This window comes from Hylobates moloch, unplaced genomic scaffold (genome assembly GCF_009828535.3).
Source record: "Hylobates moloch isolate HMO894 unplaced genomic scaffold, HMol_V3 SCAFFOLD_14, whole genome shotgun sequence".
NCBI lineage: Eukaryota > Metazoa > Chordata > Mammalia > Primates > Hylobatidae > Hylobates > Hylobates moloch.
In genome coordinates this window covers 55,470,441-55,495,539 of record NW_026652289.1, presented here as the reverse complement: position 1 = coordinate 55,495,539, position 25,099 = coordinate 55,470,441, and the positions used below count along the sequence as shown (strand labels likewise).

At 38.5% G+C, this 25,099-nt stretch overlaps 1 protein-coding gene across 8 annotated transcripts in view; it reads left to right on the top strand.

Moving 5' to 3' along the window:
• NEO1 (neogenin 1) overlaps positions 1-25,099 on the top strand; it is a 267,305-nt gene that overhangs the window by 69,164 nt on the left and 173,042 nt on the right. For all 8 annotated transcript variants that reach the window (XM_032174196.2, XM_032174198.2, XM_032174189.2 and 5 more), the window contains exons 3-5: positions 5,243-5,518; positions 9,117-9,270; positions 18,562-18,698. In XM_032174196.2, coding sequence (XP_032030087.1) covers positions 5,243-5,518; positions 9,117-9,270; positions 18,562-18,698 — 567 coding nt within the window. The remainder of the gene's footprint in view (positions 1-5,242; positions 5,519-9,116; positions 9,271-18,561; positions 18,699-25,099) is intronic.

Below are 25,099 nucleotides of genomic sequence, written 5' to 3'. Positions count from 1 at the left end.
GCAGTAAAGTCAGAATCCTGGTTCCTTGATGCCTTAACCAAGGAAATGACATTCAATTGGATTAATTGTTTTAAAATCTAGAGAGTGTATATTAAGGTGGAGAGCAGAAAGTTATAAAGAGAGGAACTTTCCCTCCTTTTCAGAATATCCTTATTTGAAGAATGATGGAAAGTGTAAGAAAAATTAGGGATCTTGAAGAGTAAGATGTGGTTTCTAAGTAAGTCATGTCTGTTTTGTAGTAGATACTAGCATTCCTGAGATAGTGTTTCTTTACTTGAGTACCAGATGAAATAGTTTTTGTGAAGGGTCATGTTATACAAAAATGTTATCTTTAAGTCCTGTATTTACTCTCTCCTTGGTGAAACGCCCATGTGTGAGATAGAACCTCAGAGACAGTAGTCTCCCATCTCATTCCTACTCCAGGATTATGGTTTCCCATCTCATGCTCACTCCAGAGTATTATTTGCTCATACATTCAGAGCATAATGGCTGTTTTTTTTTCCTCTTTGGGGACAAATACTCAAAGTTGAATTTGAGTGTGACAAAAAGTTTCTGTAATTATTCCATAGTCATAGATTGAGGATGGAAAAATAAAAGAAGAAGAAAACGGGTCCTTTTTCCAGTTTCCCTTTTCTTTCTTTCCTTCTCTCCCTCCTTCCCTTCTACCCTCCCTTCTTTCCTTTCTTCCTTCTTTCCTCTTATTTTTCTTCCTTTTCTTTTCTTTCTTCTCTCTCCCTTAAAAAATAATCTATTTGCCAGGCTTTCTCCAACATGTTTCATAAATAAATTGGTATAATGATTGCCTCTACAATGTCACTTAGGTCAGTGTCTGTTTATAATTTAAGTTCTTAAATATCTCTTATCTGAGCTTTATTCATGGGCTGCTTCCTCTCAGCTGTCCCCCCATATACTATCATCAAATCCAGTGAATTCTGCTTCCTAATTTCTCTGTACTTAATCCACTTTCTCCTTCCTGAGGCTACTCCCAGTCTTCCCTCACCACAGCCTTATAAGCATCTGCCTGCTACCTTATTCTTCCCCTCCTCCAGTCCAGTCTCCACCCTAGCTAGAGTACTCTTTCTCACCCTTCAGTGATCCTCCAGTAACACCATCAAGGTAACATCTAAACTCTCAAATAACAGGCCTGTTGATTCCTTTTATGAGCTGTCTTCCACTTCTCCAACCTTATTTCTTAACATTTCACCCTGCCTCTGTCCCCACCCCTGTCCCCTACATCCACCATCACCCTCACCACAGTTTTAAGCACTGGCAGTAGTGAGTGTTTTGTTTCCTTTCATTTATTCTCTGCCTTCCAGCCTTTTCTCATGGCATCCCCACTGCCTGTTAATTTTATCCTCCACCTTTTCCTCACTTTCTTCTCCTCTGCTAAGTTTGTCCATTCTTCCTCTTAGCTTTGATACCTTCAGGAAGCATTTTTTTGACCCATATCTAAGCGAGCAGCACCAGAGAAGGTGATACATTCTGCAGTGACTGCATACAGGGTTCTGTAGGAAAGTTATTTAACCCACTCTTGGCCCTAGGTATCAGGAGTAAATAGTACCCAAGCTAAGGGATTAAATAAAAATTCTTTTAAATAGTTGCATAGTATACATTGTCTAGATATACATACTGTGATTTATTTAAAGATTTCTTTATTGATGAACAATTAAACGGATTAAAATTGTTGGATGTTATAGGCAGTACTATAGTGAACTGCCTTCTGCAAATCTTTATTTCTATAAAACAGATTACTGGAATTGGGATTGCTGGATCATAGGATACACTGTGTGTGTGTGTGTGTGTGTGTGTGTGTGTGTGTGTGTGTGTGTGTGTGTGCAATTAAAAGGTACTAGTTTGTCAGTTCCTCAAAATGTTAACCATAGTGTTACCATATGACCCAGCAATTCCACTCCTAGGTGTCGTGGGGTAGGTATGGGTTATTCGGAGTGACTGCAAGTGAGTACAAGATTTCTTCCTGGGATGATGAAAAGGTTCTGAAATTAGATTATGGTGATGATTACACAACTTTGTTCATATACTAAAAAATATTAAATTATGTACTTTAGATAGTGAACTTTATGGTATATAAATTATATATCAATAAAACTTAAAAAAATTCTGCCAAATTGCCATTCTAAAAGACTCAGAGTTTTTTGGTTGCAAGCAGTAGAAACTGATTGTAGCCAAGTCAAGCAAGAAGGGAAGTTTTTGAAAGAACATTAAATAGGTAGCTCATAGAATTAAGTTTGAGAGGTCTTTTTCTCTGAGCTGTGTCATTTCTCCACAACCAAAATTTCTGTTTTTCTGCCTGGGCAGTATGCTGGCTGTGAGTATTTTGTGCCCAGAGGTGGGGTAATAGGGTGTTCTAAATACAGACATTGTTAATATCTTCTTGTCAACTCCGGGTTTTACTCCCACTGTCCTTTTTCTCCCGCAGTTCTCCAGAGGCAGCAGGACAACTGGCTTCCTTCTTGGGAGCGCAGGAAGCTGCAGTGTTCCCTGCCTTGTTATGTCAGTTACTAGTCCTCCATCTGCTTTCCCTACTCAGAAATTTTTCGAAATCTCTTGTCTGCCAATTCTCCATGTTTTTGTGAGCTTACATTTTGAAAATTATTAATTTTCATGAGACCTCAGGAGGAAGAATTTTTTGACTCTTTAAAAATACAGTGGCTCACGCCTGTAATCCCAGCACTATAGGAGGCCAAGATGGGCGGATCACCTGAGGTCAGGAGTTTGGTACCAGCCTGACCAACATGGTGAAACCCCATCTCTACTAAAAATACAAAAATTAGCCAGTGTGGTGGTGCCCGCCTGTAATTCCAGCTACTTGGGAGGCTGAGGCAGGAGAATTGTTTGAACCCTGGAGGCAGATGTTGCAGTGAGCCAAGATTGTGCCACTGCACTCCAGCATGGGTGACAGAGTGAGACTCTGTCTCAAAAAAAAAAAAAAATAAATAAATTAAATTAAAATAGAACCATATTTTGGTTTTATTAAGATTTCTTCCTTTCCCCAACTTTATTAAATTCTGTGTTTATCTTTGTTAATTCCTTTCTTCTGATATTCTGGTTTCTTAAGTAGATTTTTGGTCAAATCTTGGGAGCTCAAGGAAAAAAAGCAGATTTTTTGGATAATTTTATCTTTATTTTTTTCCTTCAAAAACCCCCTTGAAATAAAAATAATAATAAGAAGAAAAAGAAACAGTTTATTGCAGGAATGTAAAACCTGTGTGATTTATGTTTGGACTAATTCACCATCATAAAACTAGAAAACCTGTAATCATTTCTCATGATTTGTTTGCTCTTCCTTAAAGAAACATTTTGTTTCATTCTGAGCATAGCAGTCACTTTTTAGATATTATATTAGCTAGTTAAGTGTTTATGCAATATACTATATATAAATTATTTATTTTAAGTACTTTTTTTTTTTTTTTTAACAATCCTGTGAGGCCTGTTACTCTCATTTTACTTCTGAAGAAACAGTCTTAGGGAGTGGTTAAATAACTTGCCAACTTCATACACCCATGAAGTGGTGGTGTTGGGATTCAGATTCAGATATGTGACTTGAAAACTGATGCTCTTAGCTACTACATCCTGTGGCATCTATATTTATGATGACATTTTTGTTCACATTTTATTTTGAGATCATTTTAAACTTAGGGAGTAGGTGCAAGAATAGAACCAAGAAATCTCATATACCTTCACCTAGATTACCTGATTGTTAACATCTTATCATATCTGCCTTATCCCCCCAAATATGCATACATCCAAATACATATTTTTTTCTGAGCCATTAAGAATAAATTGCGACAGGTTTTCCTGTAACTGCCACCTAAATACCTACATGTGTGTTTCTTTGAAACAAGGACATTCTCCTAGATAACCATAGATGTCCATCAAAATTAGGAAATTAACCTTAATACAATACTACTGTTTAATTTAGATTTCACTGATCATCTCAATAATGTTCTTTATAGTAAAAACCAAAAGCAGAGTACCCCCCGTCTTCCTCCCACACATACTCTTCTTTCTGGCCCAAGATTACATATTTCACTTGGTGGCTGTGTCTTTTTAAACTCTTTAGATACAACTTGGTTTTTCCTTGCCTTATTTTGGGTTTGTTTGATTTCTCCCTGAATAGATTCAGATTCGCATTTTTGGGAGAAATACCACAGAAGTAATGCTGTGTTCTCAGTGCATCATGCCAAGAAGCATGTGATATTTTGTTCTGTTGCTGGTGATGTTAACTTTTGCTACTTAAGGTGGTCTGTGCAGTGTTTCTCCATTGTAAAGCTTGGTGCTTTTGTTAGTTAATAATGAGTATTTTGGGAAGAGATACTTTTATACTCTGTAAATATACTGTTCCTCATGACATTTTTGTTTACTAGTTTTGGTATCCATTGAGGATTCATACCTGAGTTAGTTATTACTATCAAATGGTGATTTTTCTAGTTCCATAATTTCTATAAGGTAGAGCTTTTCCTTTTCTTCCACTTATTTGTTTACATTTGCATGAACCGACAGATTCTTGTTTTATTCAGTGGGTTATAATGCATGTTAATACCATTATCCCAGATTTAATTGGAGGAAGTTCCCTTCAGTCTGACTTCTATGCCGTTTTGATATGTCCACATTGTTCTTTGGACAGTTTTTTTACTTTATGTCGTAAGATGTACCAGGTTCGTCTTGTGCTTTCTCTCCTTCTGCACTCTTAGAATTGGCCATTTCTCCAAGAAGTTATTTAGAAAAGGTAGAGACACCATATATACCATTGCTACTGAAGTGATATCGATGCTGGACCTTCTCTGTGGACAGGGCTAGGAAATACATAGGTATAGCAACGAATATGTAATGACTAGACAAAATGTGTACATGTTTCACACATACTTTTATATTTAGATAGATATCCATATATATATTTTTATATCTATGATTATATAAAACCATGGTGTTTACACTGATACCTCCATTCTAGACCAGTACCATAGGACTTATTCTACCCATCTCCTTTTCAGTGTTTGTACCTCGCTTCTCTAACTGTGAGGAATCTGATTCCAGTTATCCTTAATGCATTTACTTATTTGCCCAGTATCCCTGTATTTAGCTAATTTCCATGGACTTTCTTCTCAGCCCTGGTTCTGCCATATGTTGCAGCCATGTGAGCTGACTTGCTCCTGGTCCCCAAGACAAAATTTTAAAGTAATATTTAATACAATTTTATTTCTTCTTTTCCTTTATTGTCCAGGTCTTCCAAGATTTACCAGCCAACCAGAACCTTCCTCAGTTTATGCTGGGGACAACGCAATTCTGAATTGTGAAGTTAATGCAGATTTGGTCCCGTTTGTGAGGTGGGAACAGAACAGACAACCCCTTCTTCTGGATGATAGAGTTATCAAACTTCCAAGTGGAATGCTGGTTATCAGCAATGCAACTGAAGGAGATGGCGGGCTTTATCGCTGCGTAGTGGAAAGTGGTGGGCCACCAAAGTATAGTGATGAAGTTGAATTGAAGGTTCTTCCAGGTATTAACTCATTATCAGGACTGATGGTTTTATGTTTATGAATGGGTAAACATTGTTCTGTTAGAATTTTTTAAAATAATGAATGTTGGCCGGGTGCAGTGGCTCACACCTGTGATCCCAGCACTTTGGGAGGTTGAAGCGGGTGGATCACATGAGTTCCAGCTTGGCCAACATGGCAAAAACCCGTCTCTACTAAAAATACAAAAATTAGCCAGGCGTGATGGCAGGCGCTTGTAACTCCAGCTACTCCGGAGGCTGAGGAAGGAGAATTACTTGAACCCGGGAGGTGAAGGGTGCAGTGAGCTGAGATTGTGCCACTGCTCTCCAGCCTGGGCGATAGAGCAAGACTCCATCTCAAAAAAAAAAAAAGTAGAATGTTAATATGTGGTATGACATTTTACTGTCAGCATAAGGAGTCTCAGTTTCCACAGGAGTGAAAAGAAGAAAATGTGCCAGAAGATTCACTCTTTAGGGAATGCCTTATCAAAAATTTATCAAGCAATGACGTATGTTCACTGTCTAATGGTATTCTTCTTGGTCAAAAAAATAGCTCTGGTTCTTTTGTCAAGCCTTCTCCCCAACAATAGGATACTTTTATTGTTAGGTCTTTTCACTTGTACAAATCAGAGACCCATCCAGGCTAGTTCGTATAAGGGATGGATTGGGTGGTAAGTGTTAACATGGTGGCTCTAGAGACAATGGCAGGCAAGAGTCCTTGGATCTTTATACTCTCCATTTTAGTGTAAATTCAGCTCCTATTTCAGTCTTTCTTCTTTTTGTGTGTCTTCTCAGTTCCTGCCCCTTCTGGTGTTCCTCATAATCAATTTTGTATATCTTTTCTCACGTATAACTTCTGCTTACTCATAACTTCCTTCCACTTGTAGTTCATCATAGCCCCTCTAGCGTTTTGGTGTTTCATGACTGTTTACCTTCTGTTCTCACTGCTAGGTGCCCCCTCCATATTTCTCATCTCAAATTTGAGTTTCTGAATATAATTGAACTATCCCTACATTATTTGGGAAGAGTTATATGTCTATTAAATAGGCTCATTTTTAATCTATGGACTGGTTTGCAAAGCAGGACTGTGAGCTTCAACTCTTGAGGGTGTTCCTAGTAGCCCTTCAACTCATAAATGTAGGTTCTTTTTTTGTCATTATCCCTCGTCATTCCTGTCTCAGTATATTCTCAGCAAGGACAGTATCTTTTAAAGTGTGCGTGTGTGCATATGTGTGTGTGTGCCATGTGCATATGTGTATGTGTCTTGAGACAGGGTCTTGGTCTGTAACCCGGGCTAGAGTGCAGTGGTGCGATCTTGGTTCACTGCAGCCTTGATCTCCTGGGCTCAAGTGTTCCTCCTACCTCAGCCTACGAGTAGCTGGCACAAACGGTACACACCGCCACATCCGGCCAGTTTTTTGGTATTTTTTGTAGAGATGGGATTTTGCCGTATTGCCCAAGTTGGCTTTGAACTCCTGGGCTCAAGCGATTCTCCTACCTTGGCCTCCCAAAGTGCCGGGCTTATAGGTATGGGCCACAGTGGCCAGCATAAGATGTATATTATTAGATCTTGTCACACCTTTGCTCAAAACTCCCTAATGGTTTTCCATGTCATTCAGAGTTAAAGTTCTGGGCTGTAAAGATTTATTAAGATTATAATACCACTTCCTTCCTTTCTCTCCCCTATCCCATCTCCTACTCTTTTCTCCCTCACTCGAAGATTGTGATCACTTTATGTTTCTAGAACAATCCAGATATGCTCTTGGCGTTTTTGTCTGTCTGGAATCCTCTTTCCTCAGATACCTGCCTGGGTCACTCTCTTACCTCTCTGCTCAAATATGGCTTTATCAGTGAAGCCTTCTTTGAACACTCTGTTTAAAACAACAATCTTTGATTTCCACCCCCAGTGTTTTCTCCTTCTACCTTCATTTTACTTCAGAACATATCACCATCTGACATATTCTATCTTACTTGTCTCTCTCCCTCATTAGTATGTAAGCTCAACCAGAGCAGGGAATTTTTGTCTGCTGCCAAAAGCACTTTTTGGCACATAGAAGCCAGTAATATTTGCTATGAATTTGTTTAATTGATTCTATCAAAATTCAATTAAATATACCTACGTAATTCAAGGTGAATTAAAAAAAGAACTATTGCCGTATACCAGTATTGTTCAGCCTGCTTGCTGACTTGCTTTTACATGACAGAGGTAATACTTCTCAACACCTAGGATAGCATTTAAGCACATCCTCAAAATCTGAATCCAAGAAAACAAGATTTGTAGTGTCAAGAGATGAGATCACTACTCAACATCTGAAACAAAAACATAATGTGGAATGTTTTGCTTACTTAAGTAAGGGAGAGTTGTGCTTGTCTAACATAGTTTTCTTGAGCAAAGCTAAGTCCTTATCTCCTATAGAGTTTTTCAGAAGACATTGTTTTGGGTTGTACTGGTTAAGAGACAGAGGTGGATTAATGTCAGTCATAGAAATACGTTTTGTGGTTGATTACGGAGGTGGGAGCAAGTTAATATCAGCCTTAAAAGTAAATGACTCCACCATTAGCTGGCTGACTGATTGTTTGGCTTTCAAAGCCACATTCACCCTTGTGAGTTGTCACTAATTGATTAGGCAGTGTTTTCTTGTTACCATGGCTACAGGACTGTCATTAATTGGTTAGACAAGTTTAAAGCTAGTCCTGGAGGTTGTTATCATGGCTGTAGAACATCTTTTCCAAAGCATATGGGCACAAGAGTCACATCTCTTCTGCCTGAGACCTTTTTTTTGTCAAAACTCAATATTAAGTTAATATTACCTTATTGAGGAGAGAACTCTGTCTTCTGCCCACAAGAGTGTGGCCTTTTCATGTATCCACAAGAGGACAACTCTATAAAGTGAGCACACATTAATTCTAATGTCTGAATAAGAAATACACAAATATAGTGGTAGCTAGATCGTTGCTCAGTTACAAAATCAAGGGATTGACAGACTAAGTGAGCAAGTTAAAGAGATGAAACTCAGAAAGCTTTTCAGAAATAACACACAGATACAGGGAAGGAAAGGAAACCTCTTATCCCTGTGAGTAAGGAGAATGCCATGGGTCCTGAGCTTGCTCAGTCTCCACTGTTTGTACCACTCACATGGCTTTTATCTTATCTTTCAACGTGAATAGGATTCATGTCAAATATCTCTCGATTGATTGACAAGTATGTACCCTGAAGGCAGGAGCAATAAGTTATACATCCTTAAGACCCCTAAAGAGCCTAGCACAATGCTTTGCACATAGAATTTATTTGAGAAGTGTTTGCTAATTTGAATGGAAATTTTTGTATCATTTTGCTTAAAATATTTTGTCATATAAAGCCACACAGACTGAATAAGAACCAGTCATTCCTCAACATTAAAGCAGTAAAGTGCTTTGTTGTGTGTGTGTGGTAATGATGGGATCTTGCTATTTTGCCTACTCTAATCTCAAACTCCTGGGCTCAAGCAGTCCTCCCTCCTCGGCCTCCCAAAGTGTTGGGATTACAGGTGTGAGCCACCATGCCCGGCCTGTTTTGTCCTTTATTTAATTATTGTCCGTGTGAATTTTTTTTTTTTTTTAGATCCTGAGGTGACATCAGACTTGGTGTTTTTGAAACAGCCTTCTGCCTTAGTCAGAGTCATTGGTCAGGATGTAGTGTTGCCATGTGTTGCCTCAGGACTTCCTACTCCAACCATTAAATGGATGAAAAATGAGGAGGCGCTTGACACAGAAAGGTAAGTGTTGTCTGCCTAAAAGCCTTCTTCATCCGTAGCTTGAGACTTTGTCATATTCCACTTGGGACTATTGACTAATTTAAAAAGATTATCAACTTTATTTAAGCACATCATAATGCTCATATGTCATCCTTCAAATATGTTTATATGATATATATAATTAGGATATTTAAAGAAAAAGATGCTTTCAAAATATTAAGAGATAATTATTCCCTTTGTTCCTGTTGAAGCTGCAGTGTACTCAGCTTAAGGCTTTAGGATTTTGTTCCCTAAATTGTTGCAAGAGCTTTGGTCCTGAGTAGCCTGAGTCTTCTCACTCATTCTCATGTGCATTTTTTTGATAGTAGTTTTTCCATTGCACAATCAGTATGAGAAACTGGGCTGGCCACAGTGGCTCACGCCTGTAATCCCAGCACTTTGGGAGGCTGAGGCGGGCAGATCACGAGGTCAGGAGATCGAGACCATCCTGGCTAACACGGTGAAACCTCGTCTCTACTAAAAATACAAAAAATCAGCTGGGCATTGTGGCATGCGCCTGTAGTCCCAGCTACTCGGGAGGCTGAGGCAGAAGAATCGCTTGAACCCGGAAGGTGGAGGTTGCAGTGACCTGAGATTGCGCCGCTGCACTCTAGCCTGGGTGACAGAGCTAGATGCTGTCTCAAAAAAAAAAAAAAGAAAAGAAAATGTATTCCTCATCCTGTTGTTTTTGCCTTTTGAAATCCTATCAGAAATCACAAATTCTTCATCTTTCACAAAATACCAACCACCTTACTGTCCTTCCTATCTCCTCTCATTACTTCCTTATGCAATGGGTGCTTTTCTCAGGTGTTTTCTTATAAGTGGTGTGGGTTGTGGTAGGTAGGTATGTTTTTGCTTCCAAAATAATGCTGTCTTGTGCACTGTAGGATGTTTACTGGCATCCCTGCCTTCTACCCATAGGTGGCAGTAGCACTTACGCATTGTGACAACCAAAAATGTCCCTGGATACTGTGAGATGGTCCTTGGGAAGCAAAATTGCCCCCAGTTGAGGACCATTGTTCTACAGCAGTGCTGTTCAATTGAAATATAATGCAAGCCACACATGTAATTTAAAAATGTCTTATAGCCACGTTTTAAAAAAGTAAGAAGTACATGTACAATAATAAATATAATAGTAATATTTTATGTGATGTACCAGTTAATGTGAAATGTAGTTCTACCAAAAGAATAAAGTATGTGTTTAGTGGGAAACATTTTGACACAACTTTAGCTTGTACATTTATTTTAATATTTCAGAAATTCAGTTCTGCAGTCATGCAGGCCACATTTCAGGTAGCCACATGTGGCTAGTGGCTATTGATTTGGACAGGACAGATCTAGAGTTTCCCAGTTGCAAAATCAAAAGTGAACAGACAATTTTAATTTGTATAGTTCAGTAGCCAAGACGTAGAAACTGATATCTATCTAGTTATCTGGGTGATCAGCCTTCAGTGATCACTGGGGATGATGGAATACAATCAGATTGTTCCCCACATACTCCCTTAGCAAAACATGGCATCCTCCCCAATATCACTTGATTTCTTTCTCATCATCCATCCACTCACCAACTTCCTGTCTCCACATTTTGCTTCCTCCCTGTCTTTCTACTCCTCTTTCCAGCTAAATATTACATAAGCAAAGAGTTTGTAAGACTTTAATTTTTTTTTTTTTTTGCCAACTGAAACATAGGGAACCTTAAAATAGGGATAAAAATGTGAAGTTCTTACAGTAGAAATTTTAATTGGCTACATGTTAGAACAAAATCTTTATCAGGAGTAGGAAGGCTCAAATGTATTATTTTAAAACATATTTTGTCATGAAGGGACATTCTGAAGGTATAAAACTTATATATAATGATTTTTTATGTCAGAAATAAATGTGAGGCTTTCTGTGATTCTCATTTGTTCAGTAATTACTCAACAAATATTTACCAAATGCTGGCTATGTCATGCATGTTCTAGGTGCTGGGAATAGAGTAGTGAACCGAATGGAGTTCTTGATCTTACAGAGCTCATATTCTAGTGGGAAAGAGTCAGATAATAAGTAAAAATAAAAAATGTCACGTTATGGTAAGTGCTATGAAGAAAATTAAGACAAATTATATCAGGAGTGCCAAGAGAAATAGAGGTAGGATTGCTATTTTATACAACGTGTTAGAGAATTGTTCTTTTAGTAGAATGATTCTCAGACTGGGGTCTGAGTGGGCCAGGGTATGCACATCATGATAGAAAAGTTTCATATCTTCCTGAAACATCCACTTTTATTCAAAGCTATCCTTGGGAGCAGATGATTTTTAACTAAATCAAATGTGAATATATCATGGTTAATAACATTCCTCTGAATTTTAAGGATAAAGCAGTAGACTTTAAGATTGAGTTGACTTATTTCTGCCTGTAGTTCTCTAGGCTCCTGAATACTCAGATTAGGTGGCTGAAAAGTCTGAGAAGCACTGCCTCGGTATGTCACTGTCTCAAGAAGCTTCAGAAGAAAATAAGAGCAGGACAGTGTTGGTGGTGTTCACATTGGTCTTTCCAGACTCTGGCACAGTGCTTGGCACATAACTGGGGAGGGGAAGTGGTGGCCAATATATTTAGCTTGAATAACCCAAAGTAATGTAGGAAAATATAAGTGAATGGAGCACTGGAGTGCTTTTGGTTGGATGTATGTAATTGCTTAAAATATCTTTGTTTCTGCTAGAGCCTTATGAGATATGTAGATAGGCCTTAGCTAATAAATTATTTAGACCCCAAATTAGAAAGAGGCTTAGAAATTGAAAGAAAAAAGTGGCTAGAAATTCAGATAGTATTAGGCTGGATCTAGTAAAAAAAAGATCTTAAATAACTAAACATCCTTCTTTATTACTCATCTTAAGACTTCTTTGAAAGTGAACTTAAAAACATTTCCATGGCTTTTATAAATGTCCAAAAATTGATCTATATATTTAACCTTTTATCAAATTTGTTCAGATTTACAATAATCATAGCTAATGAAAGAGGGGGGTGGAAATGGATCTCATTCACTAAGTAGTTTTATTTTAAAGGGAGAGAATCCGGAAAATATAAATGCTAATGTTCAAGGTGATTGACAGAAAAATGTAATTTAATAGTCAAATAATGTTATCTTTTAATGAAGTGATAGATCTGAACCCCACTGCAAAGGAACAGGTTAAAATGCTTGATATTATTACAATTGACAGTAGTAGAAAAATAAGATTATTTAAAAAACAAATGGAAGACTTCCACTTCTGGGAAAATTGAGTAGATATATTTTTCCCTATTCCTTTTGCTAAATACACCTAAAAACCCTGGATGTTACATGTGAAACAAACACAAGAAGACTCTGAAAGGTAGAGAGAGAAAGATTGAGATTGAGTGGCTAGGGAGCTTGAGACCCAAGGAACAGCATGATTGTTAGTTCTTTTTTTTCTTTCTTGAGACAGAGTCCCGCTCTGTTCCCCAGGCTGGAGTGCGGTGGCGTGATCTCGGCTCACTGCAGCCTCCGCCTCCCAGGATCAAATGAGTAGCTGGGATTATAGGCGTGTCACCGCCACCAGCTAATTTTTGTATTTTTTGTAGAGAGGGGGTTTCACCATGTTGGCCAGGCTGGTCTCGAACTCCTGGCCTAAAGTGATCCACCCATCTTGGCCTCCCAAAATGCTAGGATTACAGATGTGCGTTACTGCGCCCAGCCAACTTGGGGGTTAGTTCTATGGGCTCAGTTTTTTTTTCCCCCCCACAAGACACTGTCAGGAACTTGGGCTGTGTTTTGCCTCATATATCCCAGACTTGGAGCTAAAGAAGCCAGCAACCTGGAAACCCTACTAGGCACAAACAAAAAAAGCCTCAACAGAAGGTGCTCTCTAGCCAAAGGGGCAGGAAAAGACCATCTCAGCAAGACAAAAGCAGTTAGACTATACTTTCTCCTACTCCAGTCAAACACCACAGAAGAGAAACTGTGGCCCCACCCTACCGTGCCAGTCAAAGACCATGCCAGGAGCCTAGACTTCCACCCTTCCTAGGTTGTAGTGAGGCATCTCAGTCTCCTTGCTAAGTGATGTCAAAGTTGGAGTAGGGAGCCAAGACTTTTATCCAAGCCAGGCAGTAATGAGGCCCCTCCCATGTCAGTAGAGAACAAATGGAGAGCCTCGACTTTCACCCCATCCAGCCATAAGAGGCAACCCTTCCCTTCACTCTGGGGTGGTATCAAAGGAGGCCCAGTGGAGAGTCAAGGCTTTACCATCATGTAGTAGCAAGGCCCCCTCCATGGTGTCAACATCATGTGACCATGTGGGGGAACAATAATGAGACAATCCTACCCCTTCTACCCAGGGAGGCATCAATGGAGGCCTAGTGGGGAGCTGGAACTCCCAACCCTGCTAAGAAGCGATGAGGAAACCCCTTCCCACTTACATGTTAATGGAGGCTGAGTGGGAAACCTGAACTACCCCCACCTGACAGCAGTGAGACGGCACCCACCCCCCACCCCCCACCACCCACTTTCTCTGCTAGAGTGGTGTTAGAAGAAGAGAGCTAAAACAGAAGGATTAAATAAGATCCAGAGTGTCATAACATAATACCTAAAATATCCAGGTTTCAGTTGAACGTAATGCATCATACCAAGAACCAGGAAAATCTCAACTGAAAGGAGAAAAGACAGTGACAGAGATTTTAGAATTATCTGACAAAGATTGTAAAGCAGTCATCATAGCATCGCTTCAGTGAACAGTTATAAACACATTTGAAGCAAATGAAAAAATAGAAATCTCAACGAAGAAAAAGGTCTCCTCAATGCAGATTTGAAAAAATTTACCTCTCTTTCAAATAACGACAAATAACTAAATTAAACAGTTTTCTTTTTTCCTTTTCTCTTCATTCTTACCACCCTAAAGAAGTTGTCTTTAACAATTGTCTTCTTCTCCATTTCTTTTTCTGATGTATCTGCAGGATTTTACTTCCTACATGTCTTTGGAATCCATCCATGAAGGCACCATGTGCCTTATTCTAAGTTACAGTCGGTGCAGTGGCCTCCTAATTGTTCTTCCCACTTGTACTCTGGCCTCATTCCAAATACACCTTCACACTCCTGCCAGAGCAGTCTTTTCAAAGCTCTTATTTTACCACAGCACTCTCAGCCCCCTACCCACTTTTAAAAATGTTTAATGGATTTCCGTTGTTCTTAGGTTAAGGACCCAAATTCTTAAAATGGTTTTCAAAGCCTTATGCAATCTGGCTCCATCCTCATCCTCGTCTATTTTCTTACACTTTGCCACACTGATTTACTTTAGATCCTCAAACAACTGTGATCCTTTCTGCCACAATTAATTTGCATGTGCTAGTCTATCTTTCTGAAATATTTTTTCCCACCTCATTATTTAGTTAGCTTCTACTCATTCTTCGGATCTCAGCTTAAGGGTTACTTTGTCAGGAAAATCTCTCCTCGTCCCTAATTTCCTGGCAGGTTCTTTTGCTATACCATTTTGTAGAGTTATCTTCTATGTCTGTGTTTCCCACTTGAGATGCATGACAGCACTGATTGTGTTTTTGCTCAGTGCTGATCCCCAGCTGCTGCCTGACACATACAGACACACCAGTAAATATTTGTTAAATGAATGAGTATATCTCTCTCCTTACCTTCTTTATCCAACTTTTTAAGAGTAGTCAATACTTTTTTGCTTTCTTTTTCTCCCTATTGTTACTGCCATAATCTTTTGCTCTTTAATTCTGGACCATTGTAATTATGTAATCAAACTTCTGCTTTAGTGTTTTCCCACCCTTTTTTTGTTTCTTCACAAAGTCTGAGTGTGTCATTACTCTGCTCAAAAGCCTTTCCCTAAGACCTGAAACCATAAAAATTCTAGAAGATAACATTCAAAAAACCCTTCTAGACATTGGCTTAGGCAAAGACTTCATGACCCTGAATGCAAAAGCAAACACAAGAAAAACAAAGATAAATAGATGGGACTTAATTTAAAAAGCTTCCGCACAGCAAAAGAAATAATCAGTAGAGTAAACAGACAACCCACAGAGTGGGAGAAAAGCTTCACAATCTATACATCCGACAAAGGACTAATATCCAGAAGCTACAAGGAACTCAAACAAATCAGTGAGAAAAACAAGCAATCCCATCAAAAAGTGGGTTAAGGACATGAATAGACAGTTCTCAAAAGAAGATATACAAATGGCCAACAAACATGAAAAAATGCTCAAGATCATTATGAGGGAAATGCAAATCAAAACCGCAGTGTGAAACCACCTTCTTCCTGCAAGAATGGCCATAATAAAAAAATCAAAAGTAATAGATGTTGATGTGGAGGTGGTGAAAAGGGAACACTTTTACACTGCTGGTGGGAAGGTAAGCTAGTACAACCACAATGGAAAACAGTATGGAGATTCCATAAAGAACTAAAAGTAGATCTGTCATTTGATCCAGCAATCCCATTCCTGTATCTATAATGAGGAATAGAAGTCATTATACAAAAAAGAGAACTTGCACACGCATGTTTATAACAGCACAATTTGCAGTTACAAAAATATAGAACCAGCCCAAATGCCCATCAATTAATGAGTGAATAAAGAAATTGTGGTGTATATATATACTACTTGGCAATAAAAAGGAACAAAATAACACCATTCACAGCAACCTGGATTGAATGGGAGACCATTATTCTAAGTGAAACAACTCAGGAATGAAAAACCAAACATCCTGTGTTCTCACTCGTAAGTGGGAGCTAAGCTAGGAAGATGCAAAGGCGTAAGAATGATACAGTGGACTTTGGGGACTCAGAGGAAAGGGTGGGAGGGGGGTGAGGGATAAAAGGCTACACGTTGGGTGCAGTGTACACTGGGTGATGGGTGCACCAAAATCTCAGAAATACCACTAAAGAACTTTTTCATGTAACCAAACACAACCTGTTCCCCAAAAACCTATTAATTTTTTTTTAAAGCCTTTCCCCTTGGTCAAAAAAGTAAAGTTCTCCTTAGCACACCAAGCTCTTCCAGACTGACCCTAGGCTACTCAGGGATACCTTATGCCCAGCAACACTGAATTTACTTGAGTCCATTGGCTGTATATATTTTTTCACGTTGGTTTTTTTCTTTGCTTGCATCTTTGAATTTTGGACTTCTAAAGGCTTGCTGGTCTTTTTACTGTGAGCCATGAACTAATTGAATGAATTAATTCTGCCAAACAAATGGACATTATTTCTCCCAGGCTTTTTTTAAAGGGAGTAAAATCAATCCCATTAAGAAAGACTGACTGCTACGCTACTGGTACTCACATATGCCAAATATCAGGCATATCAAGTATCAACAATATTTTTTAGTATAATTATTAGATATAAATTACTGTATCTTGTTTTCAAAAATAACTAGTATTTCAAGTTAGGTTCATCTCAGCTGGGTATCATATGTATACACTGCTGATTTCTCATTTGATGAACATTAAGTTTTTTGTTTCTGAAACTTAGTAGTAAATTTTGTCCAGGTATAAAATGTAGAATTTTAATTTTTGTAAATTTTTCTTATTTTGTGAGGCACCAAAGATCTGTCTTATCTCTCCATGTATTTTACCCCAGTCATTCCTGCTCTATTCCATTATATAATATCTTACTTCTCTGTTTCATCAGGTAAACTTGGGATTTAAGGGTATAATTAAGACATTTCTGATAGGAAGGTTGCTTGATAAAGGTTAGTCATGACCTCGCAGGGTCATATTTCTTGGAGAAGTCACCAAATCTGATTCTGGCTTTCAGCTTTCTATGTCCAGAAACTTAACCATGTTTATCAGATTCAGGAAGACTAATTACCTAGACTTTACAATGTAATGAAATTTAAGCCAGACCAGCACTTTATTTACTTAGAATGAGAATTATAAGTGTGACCAAGACTGTATATAGTCACTTCCTCTGATTTTTTTTTTTTTTTTTTTTTACCCCCATAAGGAATTCTTTTTTTTTTTTGAGATGGAGTCTTGCTCTGTCGCCCAGGCTGGAGTGCAGTGGCGTGATCTTGGCTTACTGCAACCTCCACTTCCCAGGTTCAAGCAATTCTCCTGCCTCAGCCTCCACGTAGCTGGGATTACAGGCATGCGCCACCACGCCTGGCTAATTTTTGTATTTTTAGTAGAGATGGGGTTTCTCCTGTAATCCTAGCACTTTGGGAGGCCGAGGCGGGTGGATCACCTGGGGTCAGGAGTTTGCTGCCGGCCTATAAGGAATTCTATATGAAAAGCCAAATTATAATCAGAACATTTTTTAATTGATCCATGGACACAGACTAGAAATGTAACAGTATTAAGATTTGGAAGAAAAGTCTAGCCTGTGAAAACCAGTTTAGATGTGGAACTTCAAAATAAAAATATATGTGTACATTTATTATTGTGTTTGGTACTATATTTTGAATTTATATCATCTCTGAAAGCGACTTTTAAAGTGGCAGCTTTAATTAGGTACTTGTCCCTAGAATTAACTGCATCTCTTGCCCCATGTCAGGTACCTTTGTATGTCTGATTTGGTTAGTAACTCTCCAGGTTAACTAAACTTGTTCACTTTGTACAAATTTGATCAGAATATTGATTGTTCTTCAATGTTATAGGATTATTTTAGTTTCTCTTTAAATCAGCTTACATAACTCTGTAGAGTTGGCCAGCATTCATCAACATCCTGGTTGATAATGGCATGATGGTGACTGATTTGTGCCCAGCTACCACACCCAGGGAGCTGCTCTCTGGCAACCATTCTCTCTTTCTTCCCTTCCTCTTTTCCTCTCTCTCCTAGATAAGCTACCATAGGGAAACTTTCAGTAGGCACTGTGACCCCATGACTTACTGTTTTGGATCTAACATTTGCCCTCTTTATATTTTCTTTCTGTTATTAATCTCAGTGTGGCATAGCTGTGGTGGTGTAACTAACTCTCAGATTGATTCCAGACTTCAAAATTACATAATTTGGAAAAATACTGGCCAGAATAGGGAGACAGGGATGGGCTGAAGGAAGTGAAATTGGTTCCAAAAGTGATACCCATTTGGGAATAACTAGAAATGTCAGGGATAATTCATTGTAACATTTGATTTGTATTTGTGATATTTATGCATGTAAAATATGAGCAAAGCAAATTGGACTAAATTAAATTCTGGTAATTTTATGTTAGTCTTGGTTCATCTATAGCTATATAAATAATAATACTGTTTAAGTGTTTTCTCTATGTGGAGAGTTTCTCAGGTATTATTTTCCTAGTGCTGAAATGTATCTTTTTTTTTTTTTTTTTTTTAACACAGCTCTGAAAGATTGGTATTGCTGGCAGGTGGTAGCCTGGAGATCAGTGATGTTACTGAGGATGATGCTGGGACTTATTTTTGTATAGCTGATAATGGAAATGAGACAATTGAAGCTCAAGCAGAGCTTACAGTACAAGGTATGTAAATATTTACTGTATAATTTAAAAATCCTGTGTACTTTCTGGATCTGCTAATTTTTAAGAAATATTAACATGGGCGAGGCAATACAGCAAAACAATTAAAAGCATAACTCCTAGACCAGACTGCTTGGGTTTAAATTCTAAATCTTATATTTCCTAGATATGTGACTATAGGAAACTTACTTAATTTCTCTGAACCTCATTTTCCTCGGCTGTAAAATGGAAATAATAAGAGTATTTACCTTATTGGGATTGTTTGAGGGTTAAAAGAGCTAATACTTACAAAACCCCTGGAATAGTGACTAGAATATTGTAAAAGCTCAATGTTAGTTATTGTTGTTATTATTTGTAGTGGTGGTAGTAGTAGTAGTAGCGGTGATGGTGGTGGTGGTGGTGGTGACAGGGAGGGTATGATCTGGGGCATCTGGAAGATTCACTTTTCTTCTCTCAGTATGTTTTCTGATGAAGACGTCTCTGTTCTGTGACCCCGAATTATGTCACTCCTCTGCGTTGGTGTCCTTTTCTTTTGTGTGAACAGATCACCCAGGAAGGAGTACACTGTGCCTCGCAATATAACTTGGTTTGATGATTTTGTGTTTATTTTCCTCTCTTCATAATTCTGATAATCACTGCAAGGGTAGTTGTTCTTCCTTTTTCTCCGTACTCTTCCCTTTTTCCCTTATAGGTTCTCTGATTCAGACGTCAGAAAATAAAGATGGCATGTATACATAGTCTTGTTTTTATCCCCATCTGCTGTGCCATTCCTCCATATGGAAATGTACCCTCAAGTGCTGGCTAGAGATGACTAAAGTGACCAAAGGTCACTTTTCTACCCCTTCTTCCCACCCCCTCGAAACTCCCAGGTTGGTAGCTTTCAACCTAGGAAGGCTGCTCCCAGTGCTGTTTCTCCCTAAGAGTTAGGAGTGCTGTTTCACTCCTGAGAATGAAACTCTGACCGGGACTGTTGCCTGAGGAATGCCCTGCAAATTGGAGTAAATCACAGTGGTTCTGAGGTCCCTGGGGTTCTTTGCTCAGGGCCTCAGCCTCTTCTTTTCTTAAGTTCACCATTTAGATACGATTAAGACCTGGCCTTTAGTGCTTTCACCATATATATTACCAGAGTGGTTGGTACCCCTGATGCACGTCAGTTTATAGCCAAGCTGAACACCTGAATAATACAATTACTCTCAGATTGGCAACCAAGTGAATAATGTATGCTATCTCATAGATAATTATTGGAAAAGACTGACCAAGAATTAAGAATAACCATAAATACATTTAAGGAGATAAGATATTTGCACTATGATGCAAAAACAAGAAAATATAAACAGAACCAAATAGAAATATTAAGAATGAAAAATATACTAAAAATAAAGAATAAAGCAATCTGCATGATAGAGAAAGGTATCCCATTTTTCAATTTTGTTTTATTATTGTTATTTTTTTTCGAGACAGGGTCTCCCTCCGTTGCCCAGCCTGGAGTGCAGTGGCACAGTCTCTGCTCACTGCAGCCTCTCCCTCTGTCACCTAGGCTGGAGTGCAGTGGCACAATCTCTGCTCCCTGCAGCCTCGACCTCCTGGGTTCAAGCGATCATCCTGCCTCAGCCCCACAAGTAGCTGAGACTACATGCATGTGCCACCATGCCCAGTTAGTTTTCATATTTTGGGTAGAGATGGGGTTTCTCCATGTTGCCCAGGCTGGTCTTGAACTCCTGGGCTCAAGTGATCCACCCGCCTTGGCCTCCCAAAGTGCTGGGATTACAGGCATGAGCCACTGTGCCTGGCCAGAGAAAGGTATAACATTGATGAGCAAACTCATGCATTGGAAGATTACATTGAGGAATTCTCTGAGAGTGCAGCATTAAATGATAAAGAAAGATAACACATGGAGTAAAATCTAAAAGATATGATAGGTATAGGTAGAAGGACTTCTATCTAGATAAATAGGTGTCTTAGAGGAGAGAAAGGAAGAGGGAAATATTTGAAGAAATCATTAAGATAAATTTTTCAGAATTAGACTTGTAGAACACCTTAGACTAAGAGGACTTATAAACTGTTAAATAGGTGAAAGAAGGAAAAACCCACCTTGAGGCCCATTTACAGTAACATACAATAATATATAATTATATATACAGTAACATATAATATCAAAGACAAAAAAATTCTAAAAGCTTCCAGTGACAAAGAGCAGATCACCTATAAAAAAAAAAAAAGAATTGGATTGTACCTAAGTGTTGATTTGAGAAATCTGGTATCAGGAGGACAATAGAGTAATCTTTTTAAGGTGTTAAAGGATGTCGAATATACACAATTTATATGCATCCAAAATGTGAGGCATAGTAAAAATTATCACATAAGATCTCTGAAGGTTTGCTGCACAAAGATACATTGAAAACACTTTTGGAATAAATACTCAATAAAAGATATATCTGGGAAATACTGCAAGAGCCTTTTAAAACAAAGGGGGAGTTTTAAAACAGCTCCCAGATTCATTGACTATCCTCCTTCTAAAGAGTGGTGGGGTTTATGTCCCTTGCTCTTGAATCTGGGTGGGCTTGGAGCTATTTGGATCAATAGAGTATGGCAGAAGTCATGTGTGACTTCCGAGGCTTATAAAAAGCTGTGCATTGGTTGTCATACTTGGAGATAATTTTTTTAAAAAGAAAAAAAGAAAAAGCAGTGCAGATTTTTCCTGGCTCTCTTGATGCTAAGAATGTACAATGGGGAAAGCATAGTCTCTTCAGTAGATGGTGCTGGAAAAACTGGGTAGCCATATGTGGGAGAATGAAATCAGACCCTTATCTCATATACGTAAATCACATATACACCATACACAAAAATCAACTCAAAATGGATTAAACACTTAAACAAGACCTGAACTATAAAACTACTAAAAGAGGGGAAAAGCTTATTGACATTGGTCTTGGCAAAGGTTTTTTGGATGTGACCCCAGAAAACACAGGCAACGAAAGCAAAAGTAGATAAATTGGATGGCATTGAGCTGAGACACTCCTGCCAGTAAGGGAAACAATCAACAGTGAACAGACAACCTATGGAATGGGAGAAAATATTTGCAAACCAATGAAAACAGAAGAAGGAAATGATGACAAGAGCAAAAATTAATGAAATAAAAAAACAAACATTCAAAACAGAGAATGTCAGCAAAGCCAAAATTTGGTTCTTTGTAATGCATAATAATATTGATAAATCCCTGGGAAGACATACATTACTTGACAGAGATCTTTATCTAGACCTGGGGTTGGCAGAGTACAGCTTGTGGGCTAAATCTTCCTGACTGCTTGTTTTTGTACAGCTTGTAAGTTAAAAATAGTTTATGTATTTTTAAATAGTTGAAAAATATCAGAAGAATAATATTTTGTGATACATGAAAATTTTATGAGATTTCAAAATTTATTGTTCATGCAGTCTTACTGGCATACTGCCACACTCATTCATTTATGTATTGCCTATGGCTGCTTTCATGCCACTACACAGGAGTTGAGTAGTTGTGACAGAGACCATATGGCTCACAAAGCCTAAAATATATACTGTCTGGCTCTTTACAGAAAAAGTTTGCCAATCCCTGATGTAGGTTCTACAAAGAACTCCTACAGATCAGTAAGATAAACAAAGACAGAGAAACCAATAGAAAATGGCAAAAGACTTGAACATCAACCTGGAAGAAGATGTCCAGCTAGCTATTAATATTCGAAAAAGTGGTTGTCATCATTAGTCTTCAGAGAAATGCAAATAAAAACCACAGTGGGATATCACTATATTCCACTATAATGGCTAAAATTGAAAAGCTCAACAAATACCAGGCATTGGTTAGGATGAAAAACACTGGGGACTCTAATGTACTGTTGACAGGAGTATACACTGACACAATCACTTTAAAATTCTGTTTGGCAGAATCTATTGAAAACCGTACACTGGCCAGGCGCAGTGGCTCATGCCTGTAATCCCAGCACTTTGAGAGACTGAGGCAAGAGGATCACTTGAGGCCAGGGTTTGAAGACCAGCCTGGGCAGCATAGTGAGACCCTATTTCTACAAAAAATGAAAAAATTAGCTAGGCATGGTGGCATGCACCTGTAGTTCCAGCTACTCAGGAGACTGAAGCAGGAGGATTGTTTGAGCTAAGGAATTTGAGGTTACAGTGAACTACGATCGTGCCGCTGCATTCCAGTCTGGGCAACAAAGCAAGACCATCTCTAAAAAATAAAAACTTGAAAAGAAACTGTACACAGAAATACCCTATGATACAGTAGTTATATTCTTAGGAGTATACTTACCAGAAATGTATAATTATATGCCCCTAAAACCAGGCACAATAATGTTCTTACTGGGAATAATTCAAATGTCCATCAAAATACAAATGTAGAGTAGTCTTCCAGTCATACAATGGCAAATTATCAGCAATGAATACTGACAGATCATTGCTACATTCAACAATGTGGATAAATATCACAAATGCCCTTAAAGAAGAAGCCAGACACAAAAGAATACCTACTATATATGTAATTATATTGTTATATATAATTCCATTTGTGTAAAGTTCAAAAACAGACAAAACTAAGCTATGGTTTTAGAAGTCAGAATAGTAATTATTTTTGGACAAGGGCAGAATAGTTACTGAATGTTGCACAGCCCAGCTTCTGGTGTGTTTGTGTTCTGTTTCTTAATCTGGGTGGTATTTACAATTCAAGCTGTATCGTTCATGTGTGCCATGTGAGATCATCTCTTTTTTTTTTACTGTTTATAGATAGAACTCATAATGTGCAAAAGCATATTTGGAAAATTTTGTTTTGAGCCCTGTCCCATAACTGAAAGCATTTATTTTTCAGATAGGGAAAGTAGATTTTGAGAAGTAGTTGGAGAGATATGTATAAATACAGTCATACCTGTCTGATTTCTGTTATTTTTTAAAGAAGTTATAGCTATAGGAAATGCCATAGTGAGTGTTAATGTAGAAAAGGTTGTAAGTTCATTTTTCATCTGTTAAATGTTTCAGATTTATTGTCTTATCATTAACTCCTGGAGTTTCTACACATGCAGTGACGTGAATTAGCCCATCTTGTATTTCCTGTCATCTCAGATTGTTGATAACACTTAAAATGGGTCATGAGGGTTTTTTAAAACAGAAACTTTTTCTTTTTCTCTTAAAACAGTTACAACAGTCTGTGATACACATCTCCTCTCCCGTGCCACCAAAAAGAAATTTTTCCATTTGTGTTTTTGTGGAACAAATGGATAAATTCTAAATTGGCAACCCCGTTGACATTGTAAATACCAATAACTAATCTACCACTTAAATTTTTTTGTTTGTTTGTTTGTTTGAGATGGAGTTTTGCTCTTGTTGCCCAGGCTGGAGTACAATGGCACGGCCTCTGCTCACCACAACCTCCTCCTGGGTTCAAGCAATTCTCCTGCCTCAGCCTCCCGAGTAGCTAGGATTACAGGTATGCGCCACTATGCCCGGCTAATTTTTTGTATTTTTAGTAGAGACAGGGTTTCTCCATGTTGGTCAGGCTGGTCTCGAACTCCCAACCTCAGGTGATCCACCCACCTCGGCCTCCCAAAGTGCTGGGATTACAGGCGTGAGCAACCGCGCCCGGCCTCTACCACTTAAGTTTTAAACCTCGCTGTCTTTCCTTAAGCCACAGCCTATGTCACTCTACTTCTTTGACTCTTCTGCTCTACTCTTATCCCTGGCCACATTAAGACATTGATCTCCCCTCTTCTCTCAGTCTTTGTGATTTCACTTCCCTTTACTTTATGATCAGTTACAATATTCTGCTGTCATTCATTAGAACTCTTAGTTCTCTTGGCTTCGGGATGAAAAGCAAATTCCTTATGTCATACATACAGAGTACATCCAAATCCTTCACAATTGGCTTCTTCAGCGTTAACTGGAGAGGCACCACAGAGGAGTGATTGAGAGCAATCTTGTCCCAGTGCGCCTAGATTCCAGTCTCAGCTCTGTTCACTTAGCTTTGTGAACTTGGCCAAGTTAATTAATTTACCTGTGTCTTTGTTTCTTTTATCAGTTGAATGGGTTGTTTTAAGGATTAAACTCTTTTTTTTTAGAAGAGCCAGTATAAAGCACTTTTATTGTAATAATAAAATTGGAAACTCATGTGATGTTGTGGGGAGAGGGGCAACAATTTCTGTCACCAGTTCACTACACAGGACATCAAAGGAGTGACAAGGGGCTGAAGGAGGAAAAGCCAGGAAACGTTGAGATCAGCAGAGAGAGTCAAGTGGCAGAAAACAGGAGATGTTGAAGCTGCGATGACCAGCATCATTTGCTTAACATTCAAGGATTTGTCATGATAGCTTGGGCTTTCATTGGGTGGTTAAGTCTACAAACAACACCTTTAATTTATACTTTCAATT